Source organism: Rattus norvegicus, chromosome 7 (assembly GCF_021556685.1).
Source record: "Rattus norvegicus strain SHRSP/BbbUtx chromosome 7, alternate assembly SHRSP_T2T, whole genome shotgun sequence".
NCBI classification, from domain to species: Eukaryota; Metazoa; Chordata; class Mammalia; order Rodentia; family Muridae; genus Rattus; species Rattus norvegicus.
The window spans coordinates 122,752,794-122,765,039 of NC_141540.1; the positions used below are offsets into that span (position 1 = coordinate 122,752,794).

General features: G+C 45.5%; 1 protein-coding gene across 2 annotated transcripts in view; it reads left to right on the forward strand.

The window, feature by feature from the left end:
* Positions 1-6,736, forward strand: part of Ep300 (EP300 lysine acetyltransferase) — a 71,171-nt gene extending 64,435 nt beyond the window's left edge. For both annotated transcript variants that reach the window (XM_087559839.1, XM_087559840.1), the window contains exons 29-31: positions 340-501; positions 3,004-3,285; positions 3,468-6,736. In XM_087559839.1, coding sequence (XP_087415965.1) covers positions 340-501; positions 3,004-3,285; positions 3,468-5,654 — 2,631 coding nt within the window. In that variant the 3' untranslated portion in view covers positions 5,655-6,736. The remainder of the gene's footprint in view (positions 1-339; positions 502-3,003; positions 3,286-3,467) is intronic.
* Positions 6,737-12,246: the final 5,510 nt, after the last annotated feature.

A 12,246-nucleotide genomic window follows, 5' to 3' on the forward strand; every position in this document is an offset into this window, starting at 1 on the left:
GTTATTGCTGTTATTCAAGGAGAACCCAGTTCAACTGTGTTCCCTATACCCACAGGAAAAAGGTCATAGCTAACTCCAGTTTGGAATCAGAGAGCCTCAAAAAGACCTATGCACAGATGGCATACATTCATCAATTGTACACACACACACACACACACATACACACACACAAAGAATAGTTAAGCATTTGCTTGTACGTTTAAAAAAAGGAGAGAAACGTTAAAAGGAAATAGTGGGTGATAAGCAGCTACAGAAATAACAACAACAAAAATTATCAGCCCAGAGTCATTTTCAGATCTGTCTTAACAATCTTCATTTCTCCTTTGTGCTGCCCTACAGGTAACAAAAGGCGATAGCAAAAATGCTAAGAAGAAGAATAACAAGAAGACCAGCAAAAACAAGAGCAGCCTGAGCAGGGGCAACAAGAAGAAGCCTGGCGTGCCCAACGTGTCTAATGACCTTTCTCAGAAACTGTACGCCACCATGGAAAAGCATAAAGAGGTGAGTGAGGCGCTGCAGGGTAGAAGGCTGTGGAGGGTGGGCTCCTAAGCTGCTCACCCCAGCCCACAGGGTAAGAACTCACTCCAGGTTGCTGGAAATTTGGAGGGAAGAAATGGTTTGACTGGAGGAGGGTTGACTAGGATGAAAAGAGTATGCATATAGAGTTTGCTTGTGAGAAAATGGTGTGACTATGAGGCTGTTATAAATTTGCATTGTGTCTCAAAGTGTAAGCATGGTTTGTCTAATCCTAGTGATAGATTTTCAAAAATTCTGACTTTTTTAAGACAGGGTCCTATTTTGTAACTCCCGTATGGCCTAGAATTCATAGAGATCTACCTGCTTCTATCTTTCTAGTTCTGAGAGTAAAGGCATGTGCCAACATTTTTACAGATTTACTCTTCAAATGTTTCATGTTACTTAGAGCCCCACTATTATTTTGTAATAGTGCTTAATGTTAGATTTAAGACGGACTCAGACATTCATAATCATATTCCCATATTTAAACCCCCTTCTAAATTAAAGCTTGATTACAGAGCTGCTCACATGGCTGTACTTACTTACTGAGTTTTATGTGAATGGGTGCTCTGCTTCCGTGCCAGAAGAGGACACCAAGTCCTCTGCAGCTGGGGTAGAAGATGGCCACCACGAAGGCATTGGGACTGGAACTTGGGTCCTCTGCGAAAGCAACTTGTGACAAAAAGCAATGCCTAACCCCACTGAGCCACTGTTCTCTGCCCCTTAACATGCTTTTCTAAGAGGTTTGGAAATGGAAGGAATAATTTTTTGTTTCTGAGATCATTTTATAACGTGGCTGGTCTCCATTCACTGTATAGCTGAGGACAGTCTTAGAGGCCTGGTCTAATCATACCTAGTACCAGGCTCCTGAGCTCAGGTGCTTCCCCAGGCCATGTATTTTTTTCTTATCACAGTTCAACTCTATTCTAAGATGAAGTCACAAGCAGTTTCTTATTTTATGTTTGTTTATTTTGCTTTTCAAGATGTGGTTTCTCTGTGTAGCAGCCCTAGTTATCACTTTGTACACTCTCAGAGATGCCTCTGCCTCCCAAGTACTAGGATTAAAGGCATCATCCCCCATGTGGGCCCAGCTTCATAAAGCAATTTCTTAAGCAGCAGTTAAGTTGTGAGAAGACTGATCACTTAATTGTTGACACTAGAAAAGACAGAATGGTGAGGAAGTGCAAATACTCAAACCATTTCCCCATGTGCTCCTTCCTCTGCCTACTCCTAACAAAATGATAACAGTCAAAGCTAGATAGATGCCTAATGCAGTCCTGTCAGCCATGCCCCTGGCATGGAAGTCAAGTCCTCCTGTATTTCTAGTGGGTATCACTGTCAGAAAACATTCCTAATAGCCCAATGGCCTCACTCAATTTTGAAAGTATAGTACTGATTGAAATGCTAATGGTGGGGGTTGGGGATTTAGCTCAGTGGTAGAGCGCTTGCCTGGCAAACGCAAGGCCCTGGGTTTGGTCCCCAGCTCCAAAAAAAAAAGAAAAAGAAAAAGAAAAAAAAGAAAAAGAAAAAAATGCTAATGGTGATTTAATTTGATTCTGTTTTTTTATTTTTGTGTACATTTGGTGTTGGGCCTAGATGAATGTCTGTGTGAGGGCGGCTGGTCCAGTACACTCTGAGTCACAGACTCTTGTGAACTGCATGTGAGTGCTTGCTTTGCCTCCAGGAATATATGTGTGTGTGCACCACATGCATCAAGTGTTCATAGTGTCCAGAAGAGGGGGGTAAAACCCTCAGAAGTGGAGTAAAGACATGTGAGCGCTCTTGTGGCTGCTGGGACTTAAACTCTGGTCCTCTTAATCACTAAACTATCTATCCAGACTTATCTAATCTTACGATACCCTGCAAATGGAAAACCAAAGGTGGATATCTAATCTCAGACTGTGTAGGTACATTTCAGATTCACGACTAGGATTTTTATGCCAATTTATACAAATTTTCAACCTCCGGAACTGGCCAATGATAGAGGGCAGATGATAAATTTTCTTGCCTGGGGTAAGAGGCATACAAGCGGTACAGACTCATGCAAGCAAAACATTCATGCACAAAAAAAAATGTAAGGTACATGCACATACATTTTTAAAGTAGAATCTGAGAAAGGTTTGCTTGTTTTTTGAAGTTTTACTGAAATGAAGTAACAGGATATAAGTCTTAGGGTTTTGTTTTGTTTGTTTTTTCAAGCTAGTGTTTCTCTATGAGACAGCCATGGCTGTTCTAGAACTTTCTTCATAGACCAGGCTGACCTCAGACTCCTACCTCTGCCTCTTGAGTGCTGTGATTAAAGGTGTGAGCCACTCACTATATCTGGTCTTGAGTTTTAAATTCTTTAAAGTCTCAAGATGAACAAGGATGAAGAAGGGTTTCAGCTGACCCTGAACCCACTCCTGCTGTGTGCGCCTCTCCTCTGGTGCCTTTCTGTTGCAGTGGCATTATAGTTCCAGAGTCACAGTGAGCCTTGTCTGTTGGCAGGTCTTCTTTGTAATCCGCCTCATCGCTTGTCCTGCTCCCAACTCCCTGCCTCCCATTGTTGATCCTGACCCTCTCATCCCCTGCGACCTGATGGATGGTAGAGATGCATTCCTCACCCTTGCAAGGGATAAGCACCTGGAATTCTCTTCACTTCGAAGAGCCCAGTGGTCTACCATGTGCATGCTGGTGGAGCTGCACACACAGAGTCAAGATCGCTTTGTCTACACCTGCAATGAGTGCAAGCACCACGTGGAGACACGCTGGCACTGCACTGTGTGTGAGGTAGGTGTTGCATGTGGGGAGACACGACAGGACACACTGGTCCCCATTGTACGAATTACACGTTACAAACATCTGCCTCTTGTTGGGAGTGACAGCTGAAGAGATTGGTTTTGTTTTATAAAGGGAGCTTTTGTTTCAGTCCTGCAGAGTCAACTGCATCTTCTGGTTTTTTTCTCCTTCAGGATTATGACCTGTGTATCACCTGTTACAACACTAAAAATCATGACCACAAAATGGAGAAATTAGGCCTGGGCTTGGATGACGAGAGCAACAACCAGCAAGCCGCAGCCACACAGAGCCCAGGAGACTCTCGTCGCCTGAGCATCCAACGCTGCATCCAGTCGCTGGTGCACGCCTGCCAGTGCCGCAATGCCAACTGCTCCCTCCCTTCCTGCCAGAAGATGAAGAGGGTGGTGCAGCACACCAAAGGCTGCAAACGGAAAACCAACGGTGGGTGCCCCATTTGCAAGCAGCTCATTGCCCTTTGCTGCTACCATGCCAAGCACTGCCAGGAGAACAAGTGCCCGGTGCCGTTCTGCCTCAACATCAAACAGAAGCTCCGGCAGCAGCAGCTGCAGCACCGGCTCCAACAGGCTCAGATGCTGCGCAGGAGGATGGCCAGCATGCAACGGACTGGGGTGGCGGGGCAGCAGCAGGGCCTGCCGTCCCCAACTCCTGCTACTCCAACTACCCCAACTGGCCAACAGCCAGCCACCCCACAGACACCCCAGCCCCAACCCACCTCTCAACCGCAGCCCACTCCTCCCAACAACATGACACCCTACTTACCCAGGACTCAAACTGCTGGCCCTGTGTCCCAGGGTAAGGCAGCAGGCCAAGTAACCCCACCAACCCCACCTCAGACTGCTCAGCCCCCACTTCCAGGGCCTCCACCCGCAGCAGTAGAGATGGCAATGCAGATTCAGAGGGCAGCAGAGACACAGCGCCAGATGGCCCATGTACAAATTTTCCAAAGGCCAATCCAGCACCAGATGGCACCTATGGCCCCTATGGGTATGAACCCACCTCCTATGGCCAGAGGTCCTGGTGGACATTTGGATCCAGGAATGGGTCCCGCAGGAATGCAGCAGCAGCCACCTTGGGCCCAAGGAGGAATGCCTCAGCCCCAGCAGATGCAGTCAGGGATGCCAAGGCCAGCCATGATGTCAGTGGCCCAGCATGGTCAGCCTTTGAACATGGCTCCACAGCCAGGATTGGGCCAAGTAGGTGTGAGCCCTCTCAAGCCAGGCACTGTGTCTCAACAAGCCTTACAAAACCTTTTGCGGACTCTCAGGTCTCCCAGTTCTCCCTTACAGCAGCAACAGGTGCTTAGTATCCTTCATGCCAACCCCCAACTGTTGGCTGCATTCATCAAGCAGCGGGCTGCCAAGTATGCCAACTCTAATCCACAGCCTCTCCCTGGACAGCCTGGCATGCCCCAGGGACAGCCAGGGCTGCAGCCACCGACCATGCCAGGTCAGCAAGGTGTCCACTCCAACCCAGCCTTGCAGAACATGAATCCTATGCAGGCAGGAGTCCAGAGAGCTGGCTTGCCTCAGCAGCAGCCTCAGCAGCAGCTCCAGCCACCCATGGGAGGGATGAGTCCCCAAGCTCAGCAAATGAACATGAATCACAACACCATGCCTTCACAGTTCAGAGACATCTTAAGACGTCAGATGATGCAACAGCAGGGAGCAGGGCCAGGAATTGGCCCTGGAATGGCCAACCACAACCAGTTCCAGCAGCCCCAAGGAATTGGCTATCCACCCCAACAGCAGCAGCAGCAGCAACAGCAGCGAATGCAGCATCACATGCAGCAAATGCAGCAAGGAAATATGGGACAGATGGGTCAGCTTCCCCAGGCTTTGGGGGCTGAGGCGGGAGCCAGTCTACAGGCCTATCAGCAGCGACTCCTTCAGCAGCAGATGGGGTCTCCTGCTCAGCCCAACCCTATGAGCCCACAGCAGCATATGCTCCCAAATCAGGCACAGTCCCCACACCTACAAGGTCAACAAATCCCTAATTCTCTCTCCAATCAAGTGCGCTCTCCCCAGCCTGTCCCTTCTCCTCGACCACAGTCTCAGCCCCCCCATTCCAGCCCGTCTCCGAGGATGCAGCCTCAGCCTTCTCCACACCATGTTTCTCCACAGACCAGTTCCCCACACCCTGGACTGGTAGCTGCCCAGGCTGCCAACCCCATGGAACAAGGGCATTTTGCCAGCCCAGACCAGAATTCAATGCTTTCACAGCTCGCTAGCAATCCAGGCATGGCAAACCTCCACGGTGCAAGTGCCACGGACCTGGGACTGAGCGCCGATAGTGCAGACTTGAGTTCAAACCTCTCACAGAGTACACTAGACATACACTAGAGACACCTTGTAGTATTTTGGGAGCAAAAGATTATTTTCTCTTAACAAGACTTTTTGTACTGAAAACAATTTTTTTGAATCTTTCTTAGCCTAAAAGACCCATTTTCCTTGGAACATGTAAGAACTGTGCAGTAGCCATTTATGGTTTAAAGCAAACATGCCAGATGAACCTGAGGGATAATAGATTACAGAGAATATATTTTTGTTATGGCTGGTTACCCCAGCCCTTTTTCCCCCTTGTGTGTGTGGTTCAAGTGTGCACTGGGAGGCAACTGAGGTCTGAAGCCAACCATATGCTCCTGCCTTGCACCTCCAATAGGTTTTATTATTTTTTTTAAATTAATGAAAATATGTAATATTAATAGTTATTATTTACTGGTGCAGATGGTTGACATTTTTCCCTATTTTCCTCACTTTATGAAAGAATTTAAAAAAAAAGAACATTTCTAAAACCAGAGGACAAAAGGGGTTAATGTTACGTAAAATTACATTATATATATATATATATATAAATATATATAAATATATTAAAATACCAATTTTTTTCTCTGGGTGCAAAGATGTTCATTCTTTTAAAAACATTTAAAAAAATTAAAAAGCCTCCTCTTTCCACCCCTCAAGTCAACTTTTGTGCTCCAGAAAATTTTCTATTCCGTAAGTCTAAGGGTAAAACTTCAAGTATTAAGATAATTTGTACATGTAGAGAAAAAAAATGACTTTTTCATAATATACAGGGGCAGCTGCCAAATTGATGTATTATAATATTGTGGTTTCTGTTTCTTGAGAGAATTTTTTTGTTATTTTTACATCTAACAAAGGAAAAAAAAAAAAGAGGGTAAGAAATGACTCCAGTGGGGTGATTTTAACATGCAAATGTCTGAGGTTTCTTCACTTGCTTTCTTCCTTACTCTGCCCCACACGTACACTTTCTGTAAAACTTGAAAATAGAAAGCAAAAACCCTCAACTGTTGTAAATCATGCAATTAAGGTTGATTACTTATAAATATGAACTTTGGATCACTGTATAGACTGTTAAATTTGATTTCTTATTACCTATTGTTAAATAAACTGTGTGAGACAGACACCTGGGTTTTGTGTCACTTCTTTAGGGCTCATCTTTTGTCTTTGACTAGGCTTGGAGATGAAGCTGGTACAGTGTTTGCCTGACATGTACCAGTTATTCCCTCAGCTAGCCATGGCAATGCCACAGTGGGCAGCTACCTGCAGGCCCAGTATTGACAAGGGAGAAGAAGCAGAAAGAGAGGCTGGAAGTCATTGTCAACTGAGTAGCACATCTGAGGACATGAATCCTAGGAACATTGAAGACTCAGTTTAATAGATCTCAGCACAATAGGAAAAAAATCTGCTACTTAGCAAGCCTACTGTTTAGGGCAGGAGGAAAAGGGAAGTACATGTAATAGTTTACTATATTTTGGTGAGTTTTCAGGTGATAGTGCGTCTATACCAGCCAAATGGTAAAGTGCTGTTAGCTACCAGATGTAGAAACCCCATGAGAAAGTCACTGCAAGTCCACGCCGGCCTAGGTTACCCAGAGAAAGCCTTTGGTGGTAGCACACATCTTTAATGCCTGCACTTAGAGGCAAAGGCAGGCCCATCTCTGACTTTGAGGCCAGCCTGGTCTAATACACAAACAGCCAAGGGGCAACATTTCTCATCCTAACTTTTCCCCCTATGATTCAAGACTTCCTATCCTGTAAAGAAGACTCTTTAAAAATTATTACATTTAATTAATAAGATAAATTGCATTACTGCAACTTAGCCAGACTAAGTTCATTACTGACAACTCATTCAGGCAGCAAGGAAGGATCCACCAGATCAGCGCTCAGACCCAGGGAATACTTAAGAGGAGTTTGTTGTAATGCAGGCGCTCGTGTAATCCTGACCTCAGACTTGTAGCAGTAATGCTCCTTTGTCTTGAGTGCTGGGGTTACAGGCATTCTGACATTAATGACTCAAATTAGTTTTTCATGCAATTTTAGTCCTGAAATAAATAGAAAAGCATTATCTTAATATTAAGATGGGTTTGAACATGCTAGCATTCACTATGGACAACCCTGGCTCAGATCAATTTATCCCGCAGACACAGCACCTGTTTCCCTGCCATTGAGCTAGCTGGCTGTGCCCTCACATTGTCTCCCTCTCTAGAGGGAGGAGCAGGCGTAGGCTGCATGCACTGATTGAACAGGGCTGGGGATGTGGCTGAGTGAGTAGAGCGCTTTCTTGGAAGCTAAGATCCTGGGTTTGTCCCTGCTATTACTGTTCTCCCTCAAATGGCTGTGTATGAGATAAAGAAAAAAAGCAGACCGTGATTTTTATTTATTTTACTTATTTTATTTATTTATTTATTTATTTATTTATTTATTTATTTATTTATTTTTTGTTGTTGTTGAGACAAGTGACTGCCCTGAAACTCGATTAGTGGACCAGGCAAGCCTGTTCAATCACAGAGATCCACCTGTCTCTGCCTCCAAGTATCAAGATTTAAAGCAGGCACCACCCAGCCAGCTTCTTTTTTTTTTTTTTTTCCAGCTTCTTTAAAACTCTTACTGCCCTTTGTTAGGTGGAGATGGTAATGAGAGCTGGTCAGAGCCTGATGCAACTGCTCTGTGGTCCTTCCTGCAGTGCAAGCCTTCCTCATACCGAGTTAGTTTGACTATCTCAGACCCATCTGTGAGCCTTATTTCCCCTGGTATTCTCAATGTCAGTGTTTGGTGGTGGTGGTGGTGGGTTTTTTGTTTTTGTTTTTATTAAAATAGAGTTTATGGGGTTGGGGATTTAGCTCAGTGGTAGAGCGCTTGCCTAGCAAGCGCAAGGCCCTGGGTTCCGTCCCCAGCTCCGAAAAAAAGAAAAAAGAAAAAAAGAATAGAGTTTATTCAGGGCATGGGGAGCAGAGCTGAGAGGGTAGTAGAGACAGAGGAAGACACACAGAGTAGAGGAGTAGAGGCTGACCATGAGCACTAGAGAGAGGGAGGGGAATAGGGAGAGGGGGAGCAGGATGAGAGGACAGCAAGAAGGCAAAAGTCAACCTCAGTGTTTTAATCCTAATGTTGGTTGATCACTGAAGGGCTTAGAAAAGGTGAGTTTGAGACATTTTGTTCTGTGTAACCCTTGGACAGGCTGCAAGTCAGTATGTCAATTGAGCTAGTTGGTCTTAGACTCAGATATATGCCTGCCTCTGTTTCCAGAGTGCTGGGATTAAGAATGTGTACCACTGGCCTACTGATCCCTTTTAAAAGATATATTTGCGTATATAGGTGTTTTGCCTGCATGTATATATGTGCTACCACATGTGAGAGGATCAGATGCCCTCGACTGGGAGTTACAGAAAGCTGAGTCACCGTGATGTGGATGCTCTTTATGGGACAAACTTTTTCCTGGGGAGGTTAAATAAACATTTATCCACATTTTATGGGGTCGGCTTAGATCCAACTCAAACACCTAGCCAATGCAGATGACAAAAAGTTATTGTAGTCAAACTGCTACTGATGGATCAGGGCACAACAGACCAAAGTAAAGATATCACCAAGTCCAACCTGGTGAACTAAGGAGTTGGGGGTGGGGATTACTTACAGAAGCAGGTTTGACTCAGACAGCTGCATCACCAAAGCCCACCCAGCATGAGTGACACACAGCTCACAAAGCTGGGAACCTGGAGCTCACTGCACTGCTGCAGGCAGCTCAGCAGGTTGGAGAATCTCCTTTCCAGTGTCTCATTTGGTCTACATCTCTTACAGGCAGCTCTTCTTGTCGGAGTCTTCTCTGCAGCTGGGCTCTCTCTGCCTACTGTGGCAGGGAGGAGCCTAGGGAATCTGGTCAGTTTCAGGGACTTCCTGAAGCTATTTTGTTGTCATTGTTTACCTCCCTGCTTAAGGAGCTCCTCTGTAGGATGGAATGAGGTTTTGTTTGTTTGTTTGTTTGTTTGTTTGTTTGGTAGGTTTTGGTTTTTTGAGATAAGGTTTCTCTGTTTAGCCCTGGCTGTCCTGGACCTGCTTTCTAGACCAGGCTGGCCTTGAACTCACAGAGATCTACCTGCTTCTGCCTCAAGTGTTGGGATTAAAGGCTAGGGTCGCCACACCCAACTAAGTTGAAATGTGTTAATCTTTAAAAGAGGCTATTAAACAACAGTGCTGAGAATCAGACGCCATTAGCACAGGCATCTTCTCTCCAAGCCTAAGGGATTTAAGTCCTGTCTGAAACTCTATTTGTGTTACTTTTTAAATGATCTATTAGAAATTGACAGTTCAGGCTGGAAAGATGGCTCAGTGGATCAGAGCACTGACTGTTCTTCCAGAGGTCCTGAGTTCAAATCCCAGCAACCACATGGTGGCTCACAGCCATCTGTAATGAGATCTGATGCCCTCTTCTGGTGTGTCTGAAGATAGCTACAATGTACTCATATACATAAAATAAATACAGCTTTAAAAAAAAAAGATTAGAAAGATAATAAAATGGGATGTTGCATTTTCTGATTGATTCAGACTTGATGGGAAATGACCCAAGCTCCACGACTCCCACCCCCAGGTCTCAGTCCTCTAGTCCCAGCTACCTTCTTGTCTTTGCTCTACAGTATCATAGGTGTCTCTGATCAAGCACCATTATTTTGTTGTTGTTTTTAGACAGGGTCTCATGTAGCCCAGGCTGGTCTTGAATTTGCTATGAGACTGTCAGGGGCTAGCCCTGAACCTTCTCATCCTTCAGTCCCAGCTGCCACACCCTAAATTCAGAGGTTACAGTTTTGTGCCACTGCAATCAACCCCAGGGCTGTGTAAGCAGGGCCAACGAGCTACGTGCCCAGGCCCCTAGGTGTTCATTGTTTGCTTTTGTGTATGTGGGTGTGTGCAGGCTACCACATGCCAAACGGCTCATCTGGCAGTCAGGACAATGTTGGGGGTTACAGGGATCAAACTCAGGTCTTCAGGCTTGTTCTGAAGGAGCCTTTGCCTACTTACCAATCTTTTTTTTTAAATTATTTGTTTTTATTTTATATGCATTGGTGTTTTGCCTACATGTGTCTGTTGGATCCCCTGGAACTGGAGTTACAGATAGGTGTGAGCTGCCTATGTGGGTGCTGGGAATTGAACTTGGATCCTTTGGAGGGTGGCCCTTAACCACTGAGCCACCTTGTAGGGGCTCTGCTTACCCATCTTTGTGACCCCTTTCTATGTTCCCTTCTTTCCAAAGACAGGCTTATTATTATTTATTATATTATTGTTAATAATATAATGAGACAGGGTCTCACTTTGTAGCCCTTGTTGGTCTGCAACTAATTACTCGTAAACCAGGCAGGAACTCAAGAGTGATCCTCTTGAGCCTCTGCCTCCTGAGTGCTGGGATTAAAGGCAAGCCTCCCCATGCCCATCTTGTTCTTTTTGTAATTTGTGTGTTTGTGTCGGTGTGTTACCTGAGCCTTTTGCCTGCGGAGGCCAGATGAGATTGCCAGAGCCCTATCAGAGCTGTCTGATAGGAAGACTGAAGTCCTAAAAGAGCACCAAGCACTCGTAACCTCAGAACCATCCCTCCAGATCCACATCCCCAACACCTTTTCTTTCTTTTCTGATTGTAAACAAGGTCTTACACTGGAGAGCAGTATAGCCTGGAAAACACTCTGGAGCCCAGGCTGACCTCAGACCCTCCTGTCTCTGTCTGCTGAGTGCTGGGATTAAAGGCAAAAGAGTCGCAGGTTTTGCAGACCTGCTTGAGCTCTCTGTTTAAATGTGATGTCCTTTTGTGGCTCAGTGAGCAACTCACGTTCTCCCAGTGCATACTGTCATCAGATCCGCCTCTGCCCTGGGTGAAGCTACCATCCTTTCTCTACATTAGCACAGGAAGTTTCTAATTGGCCTCCCTGCTGTCTCTCCTGACTACCCACAGCCCCCAGAGAGTGATCTTTGTGGCTGAAACTCATTATATAAAGGATAAACCTGAACTGCTCATCCTCCTGCCTCTGCCTCCCCAGTGCTAGGACAAAGGTGTATATATTCCTATCCCTGGCTGAGATCGACTTTTTTTTTTTTTTTTGGTTCTTTTTTTTGGGAGCCGGGGACCGAACCCAGGGCCTTGCGCTTCCTAGGTAAGCGCTCTACCACTGAGCTAAATCCCCAGCCCAGAGATCGACTTTTTAACATAAGAAGGCATTTGCTCTATGGAAACTATTCCATCTTCCAGTCCTCACTCTAAGGTCAGCTTCAGCTCTGTGTCCAAGAACAGAAGGGTGCACCTAGAAAGGCATGGAGGCGGGGAAAGAGAACACAGACCACGTCACCGAGTCTTAAGGAATGTATTTGAAATCTAAAGGAGTTCTTTTTTTTTTTTTTTTTTTTTGGTTTTGTTTTGACTTTTTGTTTGTTTGTTTGAAGACAGGGTTTCTCTGTATAGCCCTTGGCTGTCCTGGATGTCACTCTGTAGACCAGGCTGGCCTCCAACTCTGAGGTGCACCTGTCTCTGCCTCTCTAGTGCTGGGATTAAAGACGTACACCACCACGGCACGCTTGTGTGTCTGTGGAGAAGATTGTTGAACTGAAGTTATAGTTATGAACCACCATGTGGGCTTTAGGAATTGAACTCTGAGCCA